The sequence below is a fragment of the Sciurus carolinensis genome, chromosome 12 (genome assembly GCF_902686445.1).
Source record: "Sciurus carolinensis chromosome 12, mSciCar1.2, whole genome shotgun sequence".
NCBI lineage: Eukaryota > Metazoa > Chordata > Mammalia > Rodentia > Sciuridae > Sciurus > Sciurus carolinensis.
The window spans coordinates 84,701,850-84,727,238 of record NC_062224.1 but is presented as its reverse complement, the minus strand read 5'-3'; the positions used below and the strand labels follow the sequence as shown (position 1 = coordinate 84,727,238).

Genomic DNA, 25,389 nt, shown 5'->3' with positions numbered 1-25,389 from the left:
CTTTTAAATTTGTGCCTATCTGGTTGGAATGAAATGGCTTTCTCATTTTGGTTTTAATGTACATTTCCCTGATTACCACTTGAGGCTAAGAAACTTCCTGTTTGTTGGCATAGGTGGATATTTTTTAAAGGATCATTTGTTTGGTCATCACTTGTACAAACTTGATCCTTGAAGTAAATTCAACTTTATAACTCAAGACTCCACTTAATCAGCAGAGAAGTTGTTACTGATGGCTTACACTATCGGTGAATAGCACTCATGTCAGGTTGAGTTCAATTCACAAAGATACAGTGGGCGTGGAATAACCCCCTGATGAGACAAACATAAGCAAGGTAGTTTTAATAAAACTGAACTCTAAGATACATCCCAACACCTTTGATTTTGCTAATAAAATATCTGTACAATAAGTAGAGAAAAATAAAGTTGAATTGCAAAGCAATTGACACTAGGAAGTAAATTAGATTTACTGATAGGCACACATCAGTCTGTAAATGCCTATGATTCAAATTTGTGCCTCAGCAGAATCTAGAATTTTTGGAGATCTTAATCCTTTGGAATCACACGAAAATATTTGAGACCACACACATTAAATCTTTGAATGCCAAGTGTCTGCTGTACTTTCTTTTATTATCATCATAGTCTTTGCATCAAGATACATAGCAATGATAGCAGGTTTCCTTTTAAAGCTTAGTATTAAATATTAAATATCTTTCCCCAGTTTAATTTTACATTACTCTGCCAAGAAAAAAAAATTAAAACTCAAGTTATTTGAAGCCTGGACACACTTCCATGATTAGCCGGGCTATGTAAAAGTTGGTGTCTTTATTCTTCCTGCTATGTAAGCAGAACTAGGCCCTAGAAAGTTGGGACCAGGTTATAATTGTTTTTGAAAAGTGTGCTACAAAAATGGATGGCCTGTTATAAGCCAGGTTACAAAGTGAGGACGGGAGTAAGGGAGGGACATTTTCTTTCAGGGAAAAAAAAAAAAAAAAAATTTCTGAAGAGTCCCAGTCCATAATTTTTTTCTGAAAATGGTTGAAGGAAGGGGTAAAATCTCAAAATGAGCTTCAAAGTACTGTCTCTGTCAGGGACCAGTAGTTGTCTTGCTGAGGAGGGTGACTGCCGAGGAGAGGGATGACTATGCTGACCATCCCCACCCTCCCCAGCTAGGGGAATGGAAATGGAAAGTTTATTGCCCAGTGGCTGTGAAAGTGAGCTGAAGCTTAACTGGTACTGAATTCTCTAAGAGGTTTCTTCTAGAAACAGACAACTCAGACTCTTCCTCTCACTTCAGCAAAGAAGTTATTTTTAAAAGCACTTGGGAAATTCCTCCTTCACCTCAAGGTGGGAAGGCTCAGAGAAGGGAGTCATCAGTACAGCCACCTTCTAGGCCATAACGGAATTCCTGAAGGTTGGATACCCCATAGAAGTGGACAAAGGCTGCTGCCACCACCAGGACGTGGAAAATCTGATGGGACTGGAACTGCAGGAATAAAAAGAGGACAGCCTTTAGAATACTGACAAGGAAGAATTAGAAATATGTAGGAGAAAGCATTTGCCTTCTCTATCTAGTTTCTCAATTTTTTTTTTAACATAATAAAAGTATCATTTGTTGTAAAAGAATTCAAAATCTTTCTCGGAGATACACCAACATGTTAATATTGGCCACTTCCCCCCAATGTACCTAATATGTATACAAACACACACTATGTGATCCAAGTCTTTTATCACCTTTTACTCAGATCTTTAACTTTGGGCTGGTCACTCACCATCACAGGCCCTGCTGGAAAAGTCATTTCTTACCCATATGTCAAACTTTCCAGGAAAGAAGCGCTCAGGAATCCGAGCAGCATAAAGGCCAGCTCCGGTGATGTACATCACAGCCATGAGGAAGAACCAGCCCATCTGGCCCACTGTGGTGGCCTTGACAAAGCCCTCAGCGATAGTAAAGTGCATGGTGGGCACAACACCACTCAAGCCAAGTCCCAGGAACACTCCTGAACAGAGCAGACATGAAACTGTCAAGCAGGGAAACAGCTACTACATGGAAGGTGCCGTTGCCTTCCTCTGGAATCCAAATGTTTATGATAAGTAACTATTTTTTGGTGAACAGGACATGTGTAAAAGATGAGCCACAAGATGGGTTCTTAGGATCCAGAATGGGAAGAAGGCTGTGTAAGTACTTAAATACCTCATTATTACTCATTATCTATTAAGGAGCCCAGGCAAAAATGATATATCAAAATCCTGATGGCTGACCTGGGTATAGATCTTAAGTGGCAAGCCTTCAGCTGACTCAAGCCAGAAAAGAATAGGATAGGTTTCCCATTAAGACCATAAAAAAAGACTTAGGTAATTGGGTAAGAGCTCTGACCTCCTGAGTGGAGAGAGAAACCCAGATGAGCAGTTGCCTGTAACTACGGGGACACACATGAGGTAAGAGCAAGGGAAGAATGGGTACTTCCCACACAACTACACTCTACATGACTGGGGGTCAGAGACTACCATCTCCAGCTTTGTAGTACCCCAAGTGGTTGGCCCTTGATAAGTATTTGGTTCTTTTAGGTTAAAGCATAGCAGATATTAAGCAGTGTGAAGGGCCTGAAAATTGGTGGTAACTGGTGGTTTTGCTGCAAATAACAGAGCTCAAAAAAAGCTAGATACAGCAGCACACGCCTGTGATCCCTGACACTGGGAAGACTGAAGTAGGAGGATCTCAAGTTTGGGGGCAGTCTCGGCAACTTGCTGAGATTGTCTCAAAATAAAGAATAAGAAAGGGGGCTGGGGTTGTGGCTCAGTGGTACAGCATTTGCCTAGCATATGTGAGGCACTGGGTGCGATTCTCAGCACCACATATAAATGAATAAAATAAAGGTTTATCAACATCTAAAAAAAAAAAAAATACAAAAGGGCTGGGGATGTAGCTCAGTGGTAAGCATTTACTTAGCATGTGTGAGGGCCTGGATTCAATCCCCAGTACCAGGGGTCGGAAAAAAAAAAACTACAAAAAGAAAATTTCAGAGTGGAAAGAGTGAAAACACAAAGTTGTTTAGGCCATGTTAAGTTGTTGTTAGCCATGTTAATACTCAAAACATTTTATTCACCAAACCAGGCATTCCATTTCCTTAGTAAAATGCCACTGGTGTTTTCATTAATTTGTAGGACCTGTGCTTCCTATCTTGTTAAACTGTCTTACACCAAGTGTTAAGAGCAGTCACAGCTTTTCTTACAGATAAGTGACCGGCTGGGTAATGATCTGTCCTAATAGCATGCAGCTGAAATACTAGTGAAAACTGAAGAAGTGAGCTTTAAAAATTCACACATTTTAAAAATGTGTGTGTGTGTGTGTGTGTGTGTGTGTGTGGTGTGTGTGTGTTGCTAGGGATTACACCCAGGGTGCTCTACAACTAAACTACATCCCTAGTTCTCCACAGTCCTTTTCAGATAGGTCTCACTCTACTGTCCAGGCTGGCCCTGAGCTTCCCATCCTCCTGCTCATGTAGGTGGGATTACAGACCTGTGCCCCTGTGCCTGGCTACATTCACATCACTTTGAAAGTTTCACACACAAATAAGATTTGGGCAGGGTTCTTAAACTGCCAACCTCAGGGTCCAGGGTTGAGCCAAACAAGCCCAAGGTGCAAACACCTCTGAGGTCTACACTGTATCTTCCTACTTACCTGCTCTTGTTTGCCGGTGCTTAGGAGTGGCAAACCGGTCCCACTGTGCCACAATGATGGCAGAGATGCCCAGGACACAGACGATGGAGAGGTAGATGAGCCGAGGCTGTGGGGAGCAGTAGAAGGAGTAATAGAGCCAGGGGACAAAGCTCCCCATAATCAGTAGAGCAATCCCTGAATAGTCCAGTCTAAAAAAGAGTCACCAAATGAAATGAGTCAGTGAGAGAAATGAAGAATTCCCACGGTTCATTGAATTAGTGCTTTCTGTTTTCTACCTGCTCCCAGATTTGAACATCTCTAGTCTCTCCTGATTCCCATAGTCTATCCTGTATCCCGGATTGAAATTCCACATGGTCAAGCACTTCTACTCTGTAAGAGAAGTCTCTAAGTGTCCCGCTCACAGAACTCTGTCCCTCTCTCTTAGCTGTGGATACCTGAATTAAGCAGTTCTATCACAATCCAGCATCACACTCAGGAAGGTTCTGAATATTCCTCCATTCTGACAGAATGAGTTCTAAAAGCAAAACCCTGAGATCTGGAGTATTATTAAGGGGTTCTTTCACTTGTTTTGTTTTAGTGGACTTTTTTCTTTTTGAGATGGGGGTCTAGCTATGATGCCCAGGCTGATCTCTAATTTCTGGACTCAAGGATCCTCTTGCCTCAGTCTCCCGAGTAGCTGGGACTACAGGTGCATACAACAATGCACGTGTAACTGTAACTATGCAACTCTTGTTACTGATGCTATTGGTAAAAACAAAAGAATCCACTAGCACCCCTACCTAAGCCAACGATAGTAACAAAAACAAGCACACAGATAAAAGAACCTCAGGCGCAGAGTTGGGGAAATAGGGATGGGCACGCGGGGCTTCCAGCAATGCCTGCGCAGCACAGATAAGCACTAGCAGGAGGAAGCTACTTGCCACGCCCTACTTTGGCTTGGGCCAACAGGAAGATAAGCTAGTACTGGATGGGAGGCCTTGGAAAGCAACCCACTTAAGGTAGTACTGTTTGGGTAGCAAAGATTCCCCAATTGGCTTCCACCTGTGCAAGTGTTTATGAGAAAAGCTTTATCACCTCACTGTACCCACAGAACAGAAAGCGTTTCCTCAGGCACTACCAGTCAGCACTGGGATCACAAGAGGTGACAGCAGGGCACACAGTCTTTCCTGCTGTTCTTTCAACTCACTTGGAAAAAGTCCGAGAGACTTTCTCTGAATGACAATAGACGGTGTGGAAAAGCCAGGAGAAGCTGAGGCAGAGCACTGCACCCAAAAAGAACATGCCAAAAACCACCTTCTCCTGAAGAGGGGCCATGAAGTACATATTTGGTCTAAGCATGGTCAAGATTCCCAAAAAGAGAAATAGCACGAAACCTGCGGGAGGGAAAAAGAAAAAGCCTGTGAGGAAAAAGGGACACTTTGATAGTTGGTGGTTTTAAATCAGTGAATTATGGGGCTTAGCTGTGCGAACTGCAGTCACAAATGTCAAGAGAAAGTGGCACTGGCCATACAAACCCAGACAAAAAGACCATTTTTTGGAAATGGTGGCATTTTGTATTTATGGGAAATTAGGAAATAGGAGTTGCCTCCACCTAGAACAGTTCTGCTAAGGATCATAAGAGAACATCTCGTTCTGCTAAGGATCGCAAGAGAACATCTAGTCCTAGTTTTTTCTCTTTGTCTTAAAAGATCAGTGATTAAGGGTCAACCAAGGTCAGTAGTAGTTTAAAGGCACAATTTCAGCTATCAAACAACCAGAGCAACTTTGTTCTTCTTTCCTGTTGACAAAGGTTATAATCCCTGAGCAGTTAAGGAGACAAAAAATTGTATTTCTCCCTGTTCAAATCACTCACCAAGTAGATGGGTCCAGATGTTGCCAGTTTCTGTGTGTATGCGGAAGATGCTCTTGAAGCAAGCTCGAAAGGAGGGCATGGGTGGTCTGTGGCCATGTAGCAGATAGTCATTGTCCTTCAGCCAGTCAGGGAGTACATCATACGGGATGACCCTCCAACGTCCCTCCCAAACCTAGAATATATACATTGTTTGTAGGAAGAGCACTAGAGAACACTAGCCTCCCTGCTGCCAAGTAAGGAGTAAAAGAGAATCAGCCTAGAAGGATGCCAGTCAGGCTCTGGATGGCTCCAGGTTACAGTGGGAAACCTGCCTGGATCAGGAAGATATTCAGACATAGCACAAATGGGGCTAGAGAGTACCAACCTGCATTTTGAAAACTTAAAAAAGAAAATCCCTTTGTTCTTATTTCTTGCGGCTTATCTGAATATGCCCCAGCTAAGTATTTTCCAACTCTTAAAAATATAGTAAATCCTCCTTTTGGCTCCTTGAAATTTCAAAATCCAGTGAATAAAAAAACAAAGAAATTATAGATAAGGGTTTTAAATATATACAGATCCCTTTTTCTCTAGGTCTGCTCCGTCCTTTCCTACAACTAGATTCTAAGTTCTTACTGGACTATATCTTTACAGAACAGGGTTCTTGATTTAGGATTCATGCATAATACACAGAATCTAGAAGTGGACAGAAACCTGGATGGACAAAAGTATCTGTATTCTCACTTATCTATAATTAAATTTAGTGTGCCCTTCAATTATAAACATAGGAAAATGACTTCAGTAGTATCAGTAGAATTCATGAGTTTGTCATCAATAGAAATCATATTTTCAGGGCTAGGGATGCAGCTCAGTGATAAGAGGGCTTGCCTAGCATGCTCAAAGCCCTGGGTTCCATCCCTAGCACAACAAAAACCAAATTAAGATAAAAACCCTAGTTATTTTCATACACTCATTTGCAGAGATCTCGAAATGTTCTATTCATCATTACGTAGAAATTACAAATTTTAAGAAAACATGTTAGGATTTGTCATTAATGCATACTTAATGTGTTATAAAGGAACCCATGTTACTATATCATATTTAAATATTTTGATGACTGCCAAAGGGATCCACAGCAAAAGAAAGTCAAAATTCCCTGTTTCAGAGTATGTTTTGAACATGATCCACCACAGTATGCAGTAAACATTCAGCCAGTCTGCACCTCAACCAAAAAACAGACCCACCCACAGGAATACAAGCCCTTCAGCCTAAGACAAGCTTGCTAGCTGGGAACATCCCCAGACAAGCCTGTTGACCCCAACCCACCCGCTGCCCCAGACTCCAGGCTGTACCTTATACACGAACTCCTCCATCTTCTCCATGGCATGGTGGGCCTGCAGGGGAAGTGTCAGTACCCGAACCTCCTCCTCTTCTTCCTGGGGTACTGGGCATGTTTGCTCTTCTTCAGTCTGAAGGAAAACAATAAACACAATCCAGGAGCAGTCTCATAAACTGTACCATTCCCAATTAGATCCAGAGAAACCCAAACTCAACCCGTTTGGCTCAGCCCTCTCTCTACGCAAAAGGACCTTGTGCCGCTTCTCCAAAAGCATGGCTCTTGTTGAGTATAAAATACTGTAGCGTGAGGCTTATTGGTGTTTCATAAATGCTGGAGTAAGTTCTATTCTGCATACAGGAGGGTAGACTCTGAGAGCCTAGCACTGGAGGGACTCAAGTAGTTCTTTCTCCCAGTCCACCAAGTTTTCAAAACAAGGAAAAAGATAAGAGTCTCAGAGATTTTCCTAATAAGAATTGTATTCATAGCTTGTTCACTGACTCTGGGGATGCTATCATGGCTGTAACTTTGTATCCATAGCAGCTCCCAGGAGCCTGCAGCCTCAGAACTGGTTATTCACCAAATAGCAGTTCTGACTCCTGAGCCCATCTGAGTACACCTGGGAGAGAATTTGCCAGAAAGGAGATAGACCTTTCTCCCCTAGGGCTCCAGGCCATGGAGATGGGAAGCCTGGCAGCTCAACTCCTTCTCTGGGCTATGCTTGCTTGCTTGCTTGCTTGCTCTCTCTCTCTCAACTGAAGAAGGTCCCTAGAGACTCTGGGTTCCTCTTAGATTCTCTGATGCAGATTCCGCCTTGCCTACCCCAATATCTACTCTCTCTCTCATCCTAAGGAACAAAGTCCTTGGTTTTAGTCAATGCAATGTTATCCAATTTTACTCAGGCCTACTGGAAAGACATTTCCTAATCTCCTTCACAGCTGAATATAACTGTGTAACAAAGTTCTGGCCCATGTGTTGTGATGTCCTTCCTGTTACTAACATTAAGAAAGGAGTGGTCCCTTCTCCTCCTCCTTTATGGTGGGGGGAATGTGGGTGTGATCGATTACTTCCAGATCCTTCTACTTGAGAAAGACTTCTAACATGTCAAAACTATGGGGGTTTTTGCTTCTTACATAAAGTCAAATCTATCCTGTCTCCTACATTCATTCACAAACATTTACTGATTACAAACTAAATTTCAGGCCTTATGCTACAGCACTCTTGGGGAGTGAACTTCCCAAAGCCTATAGTGGGAAAACAGCTAAAACATACTAATACAGTATGATAAGGGCTTTGAGCCATTTTTAGGATGCTATGATTCTTTTAGGAAGGAAGGGAATATCTTAAGAAAGAGACCAACAGTCAGGCATGGTGATGCATGCCTGTAATCCCAGCAACTTAGGAAGCTAAGGCAGAAAGATCACAAGTTCAAAGCCAGTCTCAGCAACTTAGCAAAGCCCAGTCTCAAAAATAAAAAATAAAAAGGGTTGGGGACAAGGCTTAGTGGTTAAGCACCCCTAGGTTCAATCTCCGGTAACAAAACCAAAAAAGGAAAAAGAAAAGCAAGAGACTGACAAAAGTGAGAGACCTTGTTCAAGGAATGACTCCTGGGAAGATACCTTACCTTTTTTGGGTTGGCAATTACCCGTTTGCCCTTCTCTTCTAGCAGGGGTCCCAGTTCAGCCAGTTCCACCGAGTCAGTTTCCCTGTTATTAGCAGGTGCCCCATTGCCCTGTGCCACCACAGATCCTTTGTGGGAAGACATCTGGCTGGTACCTTAGTACCCTGTAGCTTCAGCTTGGGAAAAGGCTGGGGTCTCTCAGCCCCAGGGGGCAGAGATCTCCCTGTGATGGCAAACACTAAAAGCAAACACAAACATAAAGGGTGTTGACAATGTATTCCTCTTACAGTTTCATTTCTATCATTCAACATTGAATAAGACACAGCTAATTAGCTTAAACCCTGTCTCCAATTGTAAGGACTAGTTCATCGTTTAAACGAAATCGATTCCTTGCCCTCTCTTTAATAGCACCCTTTACCCAGAACCTCACTCATGTTACCAATGAGACCCAAAATAAAACACCTTGTTGCTTGTCTTCACAGGACTTATGATCATTGCACCAAACTGCTGCCACAGAAAAACAGGTTCTGGCCCTAAAGTCCCTCCCTCCCACAGGTATGGAGACTTGCCTACCATTCCCCAAACTCGTTCTGCCAAAGACAGGCCTAGGTCTGAGACTGAGGAACAAAAAATATGAAGCCAACACCTGGTTACGATTAGTACAAGACCATCCAGGCCTAGAAATGAATTAAATGCCCAGTGAACTTGGCAGGACCACAAATGTGCACAAGTAAATGTGCCTTGTATACAAAAGGAATTGGTGAAGGATAGATATTTAGTGGCTTATTTGTCTTCACAATCCACTAATTCTATCTCAGGATTATAGCCTGGGTAACACTCCTGTGACAAGCTTTCATTGAATCCCTCCTTAAAGCAAGCAGTAACTTACCTGGAAGCAGGAAGCTGAAGACGAAGAGGCTGCCCCAAATTTGCCCTTTGTTACACGCATACCTCATAACGAGTTCCACAACAGCTTGCCCCAATCACCACAGTTCATAATCTAAACCCCACCCAAATTAGTTTTCCAGAAAGTAGATACAGGCGCACGGATCCTTTAGGACAACCAGAGAAACCCAGAATTCAGTTTTCTAAGAAAAATCTCAGAAACACTAGGTTTTCCTGAGTTGGACTTCAGGTAGTGATCTTTAATGAGGACTAAGGAAATAGGGAAACAGTCTCTAAAGATTTCTGTGTTGTAAATTAATAGTACTCTCCTCCATCCTAGAGACAAAGGACTATTACACATAGCAACAGCTGTAGCCAGAATATGAGCATTATCTTGCATTGGTTAGTCAAGCCCCAATAGCCACAGGGCAATGCAGAGAGGGCCTAGAGTGAGCTGCATTATGGGAAAAAACTTAAGCTTAGGGAGCCCAGCTCTATCATGCTGGGAAGTAAACATGACTTAGTTCCCAGTGCAGACATTACACCACCCATGACTGCTATGTACAAACATTTTTGACATCTTATACTAGTTTTTATCAAAGAGTAATCACAATTCCTTCTCAGGGATTACAATTGGGTATACGTAGTCAGGTTGATAGTTCAATTTTAGGTATCAAACCAACTGGATTAAGGAAAACCTAGATAGCTGGTAAAGCATTATTTCTGGGTACATCTCTGACAGTGTTGCAGGAAGAGAATGGCATTTGAATTCATCTGAGTAAGGAAGATCTGCTCTCACTCAATGTGAGTAGACACCTAATCAGAACAAAAAGGGAGATGGATTTTCTCTCTCTGAGTTGAGACACACTTCTTCTCCTGCCCTTGGACATCAAGAACTTTAGGTTCTCTGGCCTTTGGACTCTGGGATATACACCAGCAGTCCCTGGTCTGAGGCCTTTGGACTTGAACTGAACCATGCTACTGGCTTCCTGGTTTTCTAGCTTGCAGATGGCCTATTATGAGGGTTAGCCCTCAAGAACATGTGAGCCAATTCCCCTATGAATCCCTTTTCATCTATCTGCCCACGTATCTACTTTTGGTTCTTTCTGGAGAAATCTGACTAATATTTTAATTTGTCCTCAGATAATGGCAAGCCTCAAATTTTAGAATAGTCAAGTGTCATGTTATGCTGACCCATAAGCACAGCTGAAAGCAACAGACAAATCTAGTTCAAGAGACAAAAACAATAACTCACTGTACAGCAGATCTTTATATGGTGTCAACACATAGACAGTTCCTCTTCCTTTAAGTGTGCAAGACTCTGACAAGAGGGCTGCGAGCATGAAGACACAGCGAACAATTGAGCTCAAGAACAGGAAACAGGAGGCCCCTGAAAACCTCAGGATAGGCAACCCGTGTGAGAAGACACATTGGGAAATCTTTCTCAACAGCAGACCTCAAAGTATTTCCTTAAAGTTAAGTAATACTGAATAAACAGTTTTATCAAGAAAATTTAAGCCTGGTAGGTGGTGCACACCTGTAATTCCAGGGACTTGGGAGGCTGAGGAAGATTGCAAGTTCAAAGCCCGCCTGGGCAACTTAGTGAGACCCTGTCTCAAAAAAAAAAAAAAAAAAAAAAAAAAAAAATGTTGGGGACATAGCTCAGTGGTGGAGCACCTCTGGTTCAATCCTCAGTACTGCCAATAATAATAAAAATAATGATAATTTTTTTATAACATTGAGCAAAAAGTACAAATAGCTTTGGGCATCTTGGAGATGTCTGAAAAGAAAAGCACACTTGGTGTAGAATACTGCTACTAATAATTTAGAGCAGGCCACCAGGGCAGAAGCAAAACAAAACAATGTCCTTCAGATATGTGGACTATAAAATGATGCATTATTCATAATTTTTGGTCAGAAGTCATATTTCAAAATGAATGAAGGAATGAATGGGGCAAATTCCAGCCAACTAACACAAGCCTTACCTTCCTGCCACTAGCTAAGGTTTATGCACTTTTTCTTAAGTAGTAGTGGGGCTTTCTCTTATCCCTTTCCCCAGAGTAAGCCAATATATTCACTGAATATTTAACAAATGTATTCAGTCATATCCACTAAGACATTCTAAGGTCCTGTGCAAAATACATAGTTGAATAAGTTATGCCATTGTCTTCAAAGAACCTATAATCTGATGGCATAAGGTAGTGTGTGATATTTCCAAACTAAGTGATACAATGCATTGCTCCAGGAGGACAGCAAAAGAATATAACACCTCAACTAGGATGGTGCCCCACTAGACTCAGTTTATTTTGAGTGCTGTGTTATCTATTTTACTACAGGCAATGAGAATAATATAGACAAACTCTAAGTTGGACAACTAGGCTCCAAAGATCAGAAGCAGAATCTAGCTTGGTAGTCTTACTAGTTTCCTCATTTGATCTGAAAAATTTTTATATCCTTAAGTCTCTTAGTCATCAATTGAAGTTTTTTTCTTTTTTTAGTCCAAATCACTTGCTGTAAGAAAAATTCTTCTGACTCCCTCTGACTCTTCCATCACTAGCTCCTAAATCACCCCACCCCATCTTCTAGACCCAGAGTCAGCAAACCTAAGAGACACCCCAGTTGACTTACGAACCAGCCATCAGCTACAACTCATACAAATATATATTATCATGCATTAAAGTACATACAATGGAGGTCAATGGAGATCATGTCATCATAGTGAGCAAAGTCCATTGTCCAGTTTGGTCTTCTAAACTGTAGCAACACAGAGACAGGAAAGGGAGAGATAGGAATCGGAGGTCTGACAAGAAAGAAGAGCAAGTAATACTAGGCCCTAAAAACAGCACTTCTATAGTGTTGACCACTCAAAAGCAACAGGGAATTACAAAAAATGTTTTGGACTATTATATAAAATCAGCACAAATCCCTAAGTATTAGACTGATTCTGGGTGACTCAGAAAAGTCAAAATATACTTCAACTTTCTGCCAGTGTTCTATCTCCTTATGTATTTAGGAGGAAACACCTTTCCTCTCAAACTTGCCACACCCAGCACAGCAAATTATAATTGAGCCAAACTCCATCAATAGCATTTTTGACAGGATTTCTTCAACTCAAGCTAATAAACCTTTACCACTAAGCTTTCCAGCTGGATAAACCCAGGATATTAAAAAGTAAAGCTATGGAGGCAGGGAGGTGTTTGTGCTCTTTCAAATAAGATAATCCTATGCCAAACCTGGGGAAAAGGTTGATTCTTAATCACCAGCTAGAGTTATTTCCCCTACAGTGTTTGGAGACATTTATTCTATGAAACAATTTCCGACTATGACACAGATTTTCCCTGGAGTTTTGACTCAAAGCTTTTAGGAGTTTTTATCTGGGGTTTCTGGACGCTTAGAGATTCTGTGGGTAGGCCCTAGGAGTAGCTTGATTCTCACTGTTCTAAAGCAAGACCAGTCTAGCAGTATAGAGAAGAGCTATCTTTTCCTCTTTGTTAGGAAGGGTAGTTTCATAGCTCTGTTGGGGAAGAATGAGTCAAGGCAAAGGTCTGTTTGAAATTAACGAACTGCAATAATGAGGTCTCAGCTCTCCTATTTGTTGCCAAGTGTCAGTGCCTTAGAATCTGAAGGGGAAAATCACGATCTAACTTCCTCTGTAGTTCTCCTGTTAAAGCTAACCCAGTAGAAGAGGTCTTTTTGGTCCCAACAGAGAGAGCCAAATTTCCTAATGCCATGTAACCAACAAAACACAACAAAGTAAAAAATTACCATACAGGCGTATTAGGGATTTTCATGCCAGTCTGTTTTCAATACCAACTTTCAAGTACATCATAAATACATGGCCAATACAGTTGCACAATAGAGCATTCATGTTATTTCATGTACCCCAGAAACCCCAATGAAACAAAAGCAAACTAGGTGCATCCCTAAGAGCCAATCACTTGGAACTGGTTTGGTTAGAGGGCATTTTCAAGAATCTTTTGCCTTCTCAATCCAAGATGGCTACAAACTTTATAAACATTAATCATGCTCCCAACTTTTATAAGCAGAAAAAGGGAATTAAATTTGAGCACAGTGAGAGAAAAAAAAAAAAAAAAAAAAAAAGTGGATGACATTAGGGACAAATGAACATTAAGGACAAAATGTAACAACTTTGATGAGTACCAGCACCAGAAAAACCCCACCCTAACTAATAAAGCCTCTAGCCATGAAGATGACTATTTGGTTCACCAGAATGATCACGCCTAGATGGGACAGGATAATGCAGTAGAGTGTTAAGAGTTTCAGTCTACTTGACAGTAGTCAAAGAAAATTTTCTAGGGAAACAGAACAAATTTATTGGCTTAGAAAAAAAGGGCAAATTCTATTCTTTATTAACCTGAGACTATATTGGTTAATACAAAATACATGGTAGTGTGGCTGCAGAGACAAGGCAAACAGAGGAGTCAGAAGCTTGAAATGGTTGCTGACTTCCATTTTAAGAGGGGGAAATAACTTTTGTTTTTTTTATATCATCACTACAAGACTAAGTGTATTAAGTGGGGAGAACTTCAGAAGAAAAGCCCAAATTGAGTTAAAATGATCACAAAAGTTTTGTGGAAGGATTTTTTTTTTTTTTTTTTTTTTTTGGTACCAGGGATTGAACCCAGGGTGCTTAACCACCAAGCCACATCCCTTGGCCCTTTTTTATATTTTATTAGAGATAGGGTCTCGTTTAATTACTTAGGTCCTTGCTAAGTTGCTGAGGCTGGGTTTGAACTCGTAATCTTCCTGCCCCAGCCTCCCTAGTTGCTGGGATTATGGGCCTGTATCACAGCACCCAGCTTTGCGCAAGGATTTTAAGAAAGGCTTTTGATAGGTAAAGATGGAAGCAGGGCATTCCAGGAGGGTACAGAGTATAAACAAGGGCAGGAAAGAACAGAGCCCCCAAGGCATAATTCACTTTTCCATAAAGGAGTTTTTGATAAAATGAGGCCAGACTGAGGAAACTGAAGATAGCCTAAAAGCCTGCTTATGGTGGTGTCCTTTATCCATTAGCAATGGGGAAGCCTTGTAAATTAATGTTGCTTCCTGTTAGTTTTCTGAGATTCTCTCCTACTTGTCGGCAAAGTGGTCATTTATTTATTTATTTACTCCCTGGGAAGCATGTCATTTCCTGACCACTGTAAGCAGAATCTTTTCAGATTCTACTCTGCAATTAGATATTTTTGTGAAGGTTTAATTTAAGATGGACCTTCACAGATAACCCCAGTTTTAAGATTGAGTCCCTAAGTACGACCAAAATACAGGTCCACAGAAATTACTCCTAGAATAAAGAAATTTAGTGGCTGTAAGCCGGGAACCCTGACATTGCAATCTGTTTAGCGCCACCCTGCCTAAATTCCTGACAGTGTTCTGATACTATAAAACCTCAGGAACAGTAGTTGCACCATCATAGCCTAACCAGCCACTATCAAAAGAGAAAAGCAATGGACAGACCCCACTATTAACTTCAGCTCAGGGGCTGGGGAGATAGCTCAGTCGGTAGAGTGCTTGCCTTGCAAGCACAAGGCCCTGGGTTCGATCCCCAGCACCCCCCCCCCAAAAAAAAAAAAAAAAAAAAAAAAAAAAAAACCTTCAGCTCAGAAAAGAACCAGCCATTACCATACTCATTTGATTGAAGACAGCAGCCTATATATTCACCGCGGTTTCTCCTAGTCCATCTTCCAAATACTTGAGGGAAATACCATGGTTAATCTAGTGGAGTACCAAGGCCTCCTACTGCTCCTCTGACATCTGAAACTAATCCCAAATTCTCCCTGTCAGTTTCCTATACTCCCACGAAGCACCAGAAACGGAGGGAAAGCACTTATCTATTTTACTTTCTTAAAAACCCAGGGCTTGAAGACCCCAATTCACCATACATCAATCCTAGGCTTCAGAGGGAATGAAATTTCGTTTCCCCAAAGTAGTTTGGATTTTGGTCCCATTTCAGCTTTTAGGATTACCTTAAACCAACTGTCCACCAATCTCCCCTCCGACCAATCAAGATGGGAATACTGTCACGGTCTGACCCGCCAAAGACTATAGGTCTTGGAGCCTTACGCTCCCCGCGGCCACCCAGGGCGGGTGCTCCGGCTGAGAGTGGCGCTGCAATCCAGGCCCGCAGTCCCACTCGCAGGCTCAGCTTTGGTCGTCCGGTAGCGACTAGGGCCGGAACCCGGGTGTCCCAACCTCCCATGGAGCTGAGGACACAGCACTCACCAGGGATGCTAGGCAGCTGGGGACGAGCAGCCCACCCGCACCGAGGTTGCGGATCTGGAGGCCGCCTCGGAGGCGGCGCGCAGTGGGAGGGGCCGGAAATGTTTACAACCCAGACCGCCGGGAAGCCGGGAGGCCCGGGTCCGCTCCCGCGCGGGAGCCAGGGACCCTGGGGACCTCGGGTCAGGCTACTCCGCGGCGGTTCCTCCTCAGGCCTGGGCTGGGCTGCCGAAGTACGCGCGCGCAGGCCGAGCCCCCGCCCACCTGCCAGCCCGGAGGAAACTTACGGCCGGGGGACAGGCTCTGCTGGGGGCCGCGGTCCCCCAGCTACATCCCGCGGCACTGGAGGCGGCCTGCGGCCGAGCGGCCCCGGATCTTCAGCGCCTTCCCCGCGCCGGAAGGGGCGCGCGACCACACGGCGTCACCTCCGCAGCCGCGTCACCTCCTCGAGGCTCTACCTCGCCCCCTCCAATCCCATGCATCCTTCCCGGTGTCCCAATCGCCGGCCGACTCCCAGGCCCCGCCCACAGACCCGCCCCCGTAGGTCCTTCTTCCCGGAGCGGGCCCGCCCCCCAGCTCTGCTCCAATCGCGCGCTCCGACCGCCTCCAGCTTGTGGCTCGCTCTGTCCAATTGCAGACCCCACCTCGCAAGGCTCGGACAACTGCGCGTGCTAGAGAAGGAATTCCAGAGAATTAGACGGTTCGCTGGGAAGGAATGGTTAATTTCCTATCAAACATCTCGTTTAGGCCGAGAAATAGCTTACATCTCTTCTATTATCAACACCAGTCGTTTCATCTCCGAAACACTTCTTAATCCCTTTTCGGGCCTCGTGGTTTTCTCCTCCTTTCCCACTTTCTTGTGCCAGGCACTGAGCTAGACTTTCGTTGTGGCTTCTATTATTTCCTATCAGAAACGGCGGGATTTTTTTTCTAATCAATCTAGCTTCAGAACAAACAGGCTTAGGTTCTGCTCCCACGTACACCCAGCAGGCTTATCTGGGAGACAGTATAGGGTGGTGCAACCATGACCCCTCCCCCAACGAACTACACAAAACATAAGTGCTCTGTGGAGTGCACCGTTTTTCTTGATCTCCCAAGGATGGTGTGCACTAACTCTATTCCAGATGCAGAGGAAAGGAGCTCATCATGTTGCGTGGACGCATCAGGGCGGTGGGATCAATTCTGTTGGTGCTGGTTAAGAGTGTGGGCTCCAGCGTTATACAGATCTACTTTCCTTTCCCCAGCCAGACCATGATCATAAGCATATTACTGAATCCCTCATGATAATTACCTCATCTGAAAACGGGGGAAAATAGTGTTATTTCATTGGATGTTTTCAGTATTAAATGAGATAACTTTTGTAGGTTTTTAGTATGAGGCCTGGCAAACAGTGCTTTATAAACATGAGCTGTTACTGTGTTCCACTGTATAAACCCTCAGAAGCCTCCTGCTGTCCATTGGCTTGAGTTAAAGTTTCTTCAGCAGGGCCTGTACAAGCTGGTTCTAACCTACTGTCAGACTTCATCTTCCTCCATTTCTCTCTGGTATTTGGAGCCTCAATGACCTTATAATTTCTTCAAATGCAAACTTTTTTTTTTTTTCAAACTTTTCTTTTATTCAGCTTTTGCACATGCTAAAAATTCTGTTGAATTGCCTACCCCCACCACCCAATTTTCTGATAAAAAATCCAAGCAGTTTACAATCCCTAGTTCTAGGTTTGGCACTGGCCTCAAACAATCCTAAGTTCAGATTCAGGCTCTGTTAGCCACTGGTCAGTTGTATTTCCTTTGAAAAATTCTTAATCTTCAACTCACAGGATTAGCATAAATTCTTAGCACCATAGCTGGTACATGACTGGTTACTCAAAGATGGTAATTCCATTTCTTCTTTTCCTTCTCTGAATCTTTCTCAACCCCTTCCCATCTATACCTTGTATGTATCTTTGTTTGTTGTTTTGGAATGTTGGGGATAGAACCCAATGCTTTACCACTGAGCTACATCCCTAGCCCAGACTTCAGGAATGGTCTCAAACTTTAAATCCTCCTGCCTTAACCTCCAGAGTCCCTGGGATTATAGGAGTGTGTCACCAGACCCAGCTCTGCAGTAGTATCAATCACCCTGTGTTGTAATTATTTGTCACTTGTCTACCATAGACTGCGAGTTCTTCAGGGGATTTAACACCAGTTTTGGTCTTGTATCCTCAGGGCCTAGCACAGTGCTGAACATATGACAGGTCCTTATGCTGAGTAAAGGAGGCTCACTCAGTCCTGTGTGAAACAAAGAATGGTGAGCTTCCATGTAGGAAATTCTCTTAGCAGCCTAGCAGTCCTAAGTAGAATTTTTCTTTCTGTCTAGGCATGATGGCACATGCCTGTAATCCTAGGGTCTTGGGAGTCTGAGGCTAGAGGATCCCAAGTTTAAGGCTAGCCTGGGCAACTTAGTGAGACCCTGTATCAAAAATAAAAGGGGATGGGGATGTACAGTGGTAAAGTGCCCCTGGATTCAATTCCCAATTCCAAAATATATTTTTTCCTTTCTGTAGGTGAGGTGGCTTACAAAACACAATGTCATATACATACTATCCTAGCAGATCAAGAAATGTTTGATGAAATACCACCAACAGAGTTTACTGAAGAATCTGAGGGTCCCACCAGCCATTCTCAATGGCTCCATAGACAGAAACACACAGTTCCATGAAGAAAAACAATGTCAACCTCCCTCCTAAACTCAAGTATCATTTTGTCCCAATGACACTAACACAGACAAATCTGAAGAGGCTGCCGCAGTCCTGTCTTGGGAGAAGAGAGTGGATTGGGTCATGCTCTCATAGCAGAGAAGGGTGGCTTGGGACAGATGGGCCTTGTGGAGGCCAACCTTGTTCAGATACCAAGTCTGTCTGGGGCTGGTGATGTCAGGTTACTTTTTAAAGAAGGCTTCCCTTCCAAATGGAAAGGCAATCCTTTGATTTGTTTGCCAAGTACCCTGAAGAATAAATACAGTGAAGGAAAGGCTAAGAGAAGGAAGAGGGGAAGAGCGATCAAATCAAAGGACTATTGGGAGGGGTACCTGTGCTCCAAAACACCCCTCTAACGTGTTCTCCTTCCCCCACCTCAGAAGCCTCCAGGGAAGAGAGCTCTGGCTCTGCAGAAACAGCTGCTGAGATGACTGCAGAGCCTGGTGGCAGCTCACATTTCAGCACATGGTACAGCTGCTCAAAGGCTCTTTGGAAGACCAGAAGATTCTGTGCTGAGAAGATTTTTCCTCCAAGATCCATAGGCAGTTAGAAACAAGCACCCCAACACAACAACCCCTTATGTATCACATTGGGGCCCCAGGCCCATTTATTTGAACAGCCAGAGGTTCCTGTGCAAGTAGTCGTCTTAGATTATAGATAGCCATTTCCCTCCAGCCTGGCTGGGGCCGAGAGAGACAGACACAAAAACATGCTTTATACTCCTCTGTCTGAAGTTCTGAAGAAACCATTTCCTCCTTTCCCTGTCTCTATAAGACTACCTTTGTACATTCACTCAACTCGCAGTTACATAAGCAGAATTTGCGCACATTTTAAGCACTGAAGACTAAGAAAAACCCTCTGTATATCTGTTCCTTTCACCACAAACACAAAGAAGGTGAGGGTGTGATGCTATCAAAGAACCAGTCCAGTCTTGGAACAAATGTACATACCTCCTTCTTTTCAACCCTAGGAATGAGACTGCTCCAGGGGCCTCACCTGGACTTTTCATCTTAGGGAGATCTGGGGGCCTTCTTGGGACTGACTCAGCCTTGGCCCTTTTCTATGGCTACAGGAATGTTGTTCCTGCAGTTACCATCCACATTTTAGCTCCAGAGTAAGATACAAAGGGCTGACATTCTCAGGAAAAAAATCTAGGGCTTGTAGTGTGTGAGTACTGACTGGGTGCAATTGCAGACACGGGGAGCAAGGAAGCTGGGAGGTGCTCAGTAGGTGAACCGCATCTTTTGTGAGTAGCCCAATTTGTCCAAGTTGGGATGGCAGGCCAGCTGTACCATTGGGGGTGGACCACAGAGCAGCAGCAGTACATCATCCCCTGGGGCAGGCAGGTGCTCCCGGATCATGTCAGCAGTCACAAAGCCCTTACTGTAGGCCCAATCTGAAACATAGGGAGAGGAGAGAACTGACCCATGCTGGCACAGGAATGTGGTACCATGAGGATGGGCCATCAGAGAGGACCTAAGAAGGTCTCAGGTGGTAAAAAAACCATCCCTGCCCCGCACCCGGTCAAAACAAACCAGAAGGAAAGGGATCAGGAGACCACTGTGTCTTTGTACTCATACTTGGGACTTTGGCAGTGTCAGAGAGGGTTGGTTTCACTAAAACTAAACACAGAGGGGCAAAGCCTTGATTTTGATAATGAGGAGATACCATTATCCCCAGAAATGGAAAGAATACCTTTAGGGGGATGATCCAGAGTGAACCAGAGTTTAAAGCGATTGGGATATCGGGCCTGCAGCTCCTCTAAGTCTTCCCGCAGGATTATGTCCTTTTCTGTCTGAAATGCAAAGGGGAAGCAAAGTCTTAGAAACCTTCTCAGGCCTACATCTGACAAGATCTCTGGCTAGGGGTGGTGATGCATGCCTGTAATTCCAGCTACCTGGGAGCCTGAGGCAGAAGAATCTCGAGTTTGAGACTACCCTGGGCAATATACTGAGACCCTATCTCAGAAAAAAATAGAACAGAAAAGAAAAAAGTTCACTGTTATCACAACTTTCCAACCATGAAAGAAGGCTGTTAGAGGCATGCTAAAGTTCTAGGGAATAAGCAAGACTTGCAGCATTTTTAGGGAGTTAGAATGAGGGAACAGCCTTTATTTATACATTATGAAGGAATAAAGATGAAATATTTAACCAAGAAGACCCAAAGGTCTATGCTCAGCACTAGATGCCTTAAATATTTTCTTCTTTCCTTGGGGATCAGGGAAGAAATCTGAGTCAATACTCTGTTCTCTTTCCTCCTTACTGTAGTAGAGGGTCCTGTACCTGGCACAGGGAACCTTGGCTTAGAGGTTAGAACAAGCACTAGGCCAGTTCTGCCCACTGGGTACACTGCTCCTGTCCATATCGATACAGCAACTCTGAAGTCTCAAGACTGAGAAAAGCAAACTAACCTGGTTGGCAAAAAGAAGAAAGCATTGGGTTGGATCTTCAGGGACTTTCAGGATGGCCCGGATCAGTTGTAGCATTGGGGTGATACCTACATGATGATACCCCATAGTGAGATGTGGTGGTCACATTCTATTCTGTCCCAGGTCCTTAGCTGATCAACCCCTTTATCTTAATTCTACTCACTCACACTCCACTCCATTTTTCTTTAGTACCCTAATCCTCTGACCTCCTCCTTCATATTCCCAGCACCTGCATTTCTGGACACCCTCAATATTTACATAAATTCATAAGATGGAAATCTTTCTAAGGAACCAACCTAAGGCTCTTCCTCTAAAAGTCCTTTGGAGGATATGGACTCAAATGTCATAGATGACTACATTTTCCTCCTGATTCAGTGATGAGGGCTCTGGAACACTGGACACATAGAAGTTAAGTATATGTGTTTTGGAGTCAGGCAGAATCAGATACTAATTCTACCTCTGGCCATTACAAATTCAATAACCCTTTGAATCTCCATTTTCTCATCTATAGAAGGGAAAGGGTAGTAGTATCTACTTCAGAGATATATATCTGTGTCTAATACATAGTAGTGAACTAGATGATAATAACTCTATTATCAGACTATATCTTGTTGAATACATGGTGTCCAATCCTAATTTTCTTTGTTCTTGACTATTCTGAGTTATTCTCTCTACTTTCACCTAAAAATTATTAGATTAATTTAACTTAAGGAGAGCCCACCTGATTTATTGTTCTCATTTAATCAATTAACTTTTTTTTTTGTTGTTGTTTCTACTTGTTTATGGTTTTGTTTTTGAGCTACTGGGGAGGTCTGGTATTGCTGGGGGCCCCTGATTACTAGCTTGGCTATGATCATCAAATCTCCTAAGGCCACTTAGGAGTCTGAATGGCAACAGCCAAGAAGGTAGGAGAGAATGGCCCCTCAATGACACTAACCTGTCCCTCCAGCGATCATTCCCAGTTTCTTTGCCACTCGGGGTTCTGGTGGAGATTTCTTACTGGGCTGAATGTTAAAATTCCCTGAGAAGTCAAGTGAAGAGACAGGTAGAAGCACAAACTCAAACAACAAAACTACTAAGTAAACAAATGCCAAATTGAAAATATGCCCAATGGCCAGTTTAGCAGCTGCTATGAAATCTGACTCTGGAACTTGGGTGGAGGTTGAGCTGAGTATGGCCCAACAATAATACACTTGAAGGACAATGGGGCCAAGACTGTGTGTCTACCACTCAGTTCAGGACTACACAGTGAATATCAGCAACTTTTGGCAGAGGGTCACTCCCTGGTGAGGGTGACAGGCATGGGGCCAGGTGTGAATATAGTTTCCCTAGAGACACAAAGCAGCTCCTGGGGCTTGCTAATGCACCCAGCTGTTCCCATGGGGAGGGCTAAAAGCTGTCTCCTTTGGCTCTCTCCAGAGCTCAAGCTGAGGGGTGAATCTTAGAGGGAGGGGAAGAGAGGCATGTTTGCTTTGGTAATCCCCCAGCTGTCTGTCATGGCTGCTGAATTCAGTTGGATGGGGAACTACTTCCTGTGGCAAATGGGGCTGAGAAATATGCCTTTCTATGCATCAGTGCTGTGATTAGAAGGAAGGGCAGCTCTGACCCTTACACATGTGCACACAGGTACGCATAGTCATACTGTGCTAAGACTATGAAGCTAGAGCAGTGGAAGGCAGGCTGGAGGAGAAGACAGGTCATTACCTTTCCCGGTATAAGTGAGCAGCCCACTTGGCCCCCGGAATTCCACCACATCCCCAATCTTCAGGCTATCCAGGTACTGAGACATTTTCCCTCCCTCAGGAAATTTGGGGTGCACACCCTTCAGATAAACCTGATAAGGCCAAGAGGAAAATACCTGATTTAGAATGTCACTGAAACAGGCTGAAGCATGGATCACACACATACTATCTTTCCCCAGTTCATATACTTTCCTCATATCCACAAAGGACATGCCATCTCCTGACATCAAATAAATCAGAGAAGTTTCTACAAATCCCAGAAAGAGTCGGGTTCATCCCTACACCCTTACCCTTACCTTGATGACGAGATCCACGTAGCCTTGGTCCTCATCACTGGTGACAGGAGTGTACGGCCTGATGACCAGGCTGCCATCAATTCGGGCAGAGAGGTAGACATGTTTGCCTGGAGACCATGTAGAAAGTCATATAAGGGCTTCAAGGGGATGTGCTGCAACGCTGTTACTTTTTACTCAGAGAGCTTTGAGAGAACAGGATGTCTTGCTTCCTGCTGGGGTCCCAGGGAGCTGCCAGGCAGGGAGGATTCAGCCCTCACAGCCCTCATCTGGACCTCTCTCTCCAAGCCTCCCCGTTGGAACTCTGAACAATTACTACCAGGACCTTGGCAGGGGCAGGTAAGTTGAGGGTCTGGGTAATGGGAAAAGTTAGTGTTTGTTCAGAGGGAGTTATGAGTAAATCCCTGGGGAAAGAGGGAGAGCTGTCCCGTGTTAAAGATGGGTGGAGACACAGAAGCCACACCCTAAAGGTGCCTAGTGGCACTTCACAGTCTGAAGAATCCAGAGCTAAGTGAAGGAAGGGGAATATTGTGTGGAGGAAAAAGACTGAAGCAGCGTATCTCACCAGACCCCAGGAGAATCGCCCTCCTAGGATCCCAGGGAAAGGAGCCCACTGCACACTTTCCTTACCCACAGGCAGCCCCAGAATGTGGTGGGCGGTGGGCAGGGCAAAGCGGAACCTCTTGGTGTTGTGGCTCACAGTCTGGAGGATGGATGACACAAGTGTTTTACCAAGTGGGACTGGCTGCCAACTCCCTTGGGCATCCCAACCACCGTGAATGCTCTCCCCTTTATACTAGTAGAACTCGGGTCCCCTTTCCACCCTGGCCCCTTCCTCCACAACTTACCGTCTTGTCCAGTAGACGCAGCAGATACTTCTCATCCGGGTCCAGGAGAGTAACCTGAGGCCGGCGGGACCTTCGAACCAAGTAGGTGCCCAGAGCCAGGCCGAGCAGAGTAAGCAGCCCCACCCCCAGCGAGGCCAGCAGGACTGAGCTCTGTGGGTAGAGGAGGTAGCATGACCGCCAGGCTGGGGAAGAGCCCCGGGCGTGGGTGGCGACCGGAACGTATGCCCAAACGCCCTAGGGGTGGTGATCCCCAGTTCCAACGCGAAAGCATGCCAAAGCCACAAGGGTATGGTCCCCAGAGAGGAGGTGCAACGCTAGGACCCCAGCATCCAGGGCGGGTCTGGAGCCCTGCGGGGCGGGGTCGGCAGTGGGAGTCCCCGGTCCTGAGCTGAGTGCCCGAAACCAGATGGGGCGAGGTTCCCAAGTGCTAGACACCGCGCGAGGGTCTCACCGGCTGGATCCCCATGGCCAAGTGCGGTGTCCTCCACCACCCCGCAGTCGGACAGATCCCACAATGCGCCGCGGGGCGGGCTGGGAGGAGGAGCTTGACAAGAGGCGTGGCCCGCTGGAGGCGGAGCTTGTAGGAAGCCGGGTTGGGCTGCTGTGTGGCCCGCCCTTTCCCTCCCGGTGCGGAGTCTCGGATGCCGAGGACCTCCTGCACTCTTCCAAGATTTTTCAAGTCTGCCGCTCGAGCCGATCCAGCCGCTCCTTTCCAGCCTTGTGGTCTCTGCCGTTTGGATCCACTTATGCCAGAACAGGATAGCAGTTATGTTTTAACACGGATCCACTCTAAGTTGGACAATGGGAATCCTACATGGAAAATTGAGTTATGGAAAGGAAAATTAATCACTGTGTAGCTACCCTAGTTTTTCCAGCAGGTTAAATTGTGGCAAGACAATTGAAAGGACTGTTCAGGAAGGAGAAGCGGCATGGCAACTTCATTTCCTAGTCTCTCTTGGCAAAAGACTGGTTTTGTTCCCAACACCAAATCATCCAGGATTACTCAGAAACTTCCTTTGGATCCTAACCTGTGTTCTCTCTTCTCAAAGACCTGGGCTTTGGAGACAGACTGTACTGAACACGAATCGCACTTTCAGCACATATTGATCTGTGACCTAAAACAACTTGATCAGCTTCTCTGAGTTTCTTCATCTGTAGATGGATATATATTATCACCTATTAGGTAGTATTTAGTTCCTAGGGTGGTTGTGAGACTTTGATTAGATATGTTAACATGCTTAGTGTAGTGCCTGTCATAGGGTAAAATATCCAACAGCCAGCAGCTACTGAAGGTTCCTTTAGGGTTTTAGGACTGAGCTCTGGTTGGCAGCAGAAGCTCGGAACAGGAGTACTAAGAAATGGACAGTGGGAGTCATTGGAGCTTCAAATTTGCCGAGATGAACATCTTTTCTCACATGCAAGTTTCCCAACTAAAGTGAATGATACATGCTCTTTAAAGTACAGTGATGGATGAGGTTTCCACAAATATCACTGTCAACATCCTAAACTGATGCCATCAGCGTGGTAGGGACATTGGAGCCCTGTTTTCAGTTGTAAGTGGGGAATTCTGTGAATAATCCTAAAGATGCTTTGTTTTCTTTTCCTTATGAGCTAGCTGAAAATGTCACTCAGACCCTGGACTACATCTCCACCTTTTAAAAATTTATTTATTTTTCTTTTTTGGTGGTGATGGTACGGGGGATTTAACCTAGGGCTAGGGTTGTCTACCGGTGAGCTACATCCACAGCTCTCTTTTTA

General features: G+C 44.4%; 2 protein-coding genes across 5 annotated transcripts; both read right to left on the bottom strand.

Moving 5' to 3' along the window:
* Positions 1 to 608: 608 nt before the first annotated feature.
* Positions 609 to 16,055, bottom strand: Adipor1 (adiponectin receptor 1). 4 transcript variants are annotated; one of them, XM_047521366.1, is made up of 9 exons: positions 15,874 to 16,055; positions 12,037 to 12,103; positions 8,468 to 8,702; positions 6,860 to 6,976; positions 5,532 to 5,703; positions 4,866 to 5,052; positions 3,680 to 3,867; positions 1,804 to 1,997; positions 609 to 1,483 (listed from the first exon to the last, which is right to left on the bottom strand). In XM_047521366.1, the coding sequence occupies exons 3-9, from the start codon at positions 8,606 to 8,608 to the stop codon at positions 1,355 to 1,357; spliced, it is 1,128 nt and encodes a 375-aa protein (XP_047377322.1). In that variant the 5' UTR covers positions 8,609 to 8,702; positions 12,037 to 12,103; positions 15,874 to 16,055; the 3' UTR covers positions 609 to 1,354. The 4 variants fall into 4 exon arrangements, with proteins under 4 accessions (XP_047377322.1, XP_047377321.1, XP_047377323.1 ...); XM_047521365.1 differs by lacking the exon at positions 12,037 to 12,103 and having other exon boundaries at positions 15,874 to 16,054; XM_047521367.1 differs by lacking the exons at positions 12,037 to 12,103; positions 15,874 to 16,055 and adding an exon at positions 15,590 to 15,849.
* A 1,990-nt stretch (positions 16,056 to 18,045) lies between these two features.
* Positions 18,046 to 24,160, bottom strand: LOC124961743 (NADH-cytochrome b5 reductase 1). Its single transcript, XM_047520691.1, has 9 exons — positions 24,083 to 24,160; positions 23,632 to 23,781; positions 23,414 to 23,486; positions 22,787 to 22,893; positions 22,453 to 22,582; positions 21,686 to 21,769; positions 20,731 to 20,816; positions 20,016 to 20,115; positions 18,046 to 19,716 (listed from the first exon to the last, which is right to left on the bottom strand). Exons 1-9 carry the CDS (start codon positions 24,095 to 24,097, stop codon positions 19,544 to 19,546), a joined length of 918 nt encoding a protein of 305 aa, XP_047376647.1. The 5' UTR covers positions 24,098 to 24,160; the 3' UTR covers positions 18,046 to 19,543.
* Between the last annotated feature and the right edge of the window lie 1,229 nt (positions 24,161 to 25,389).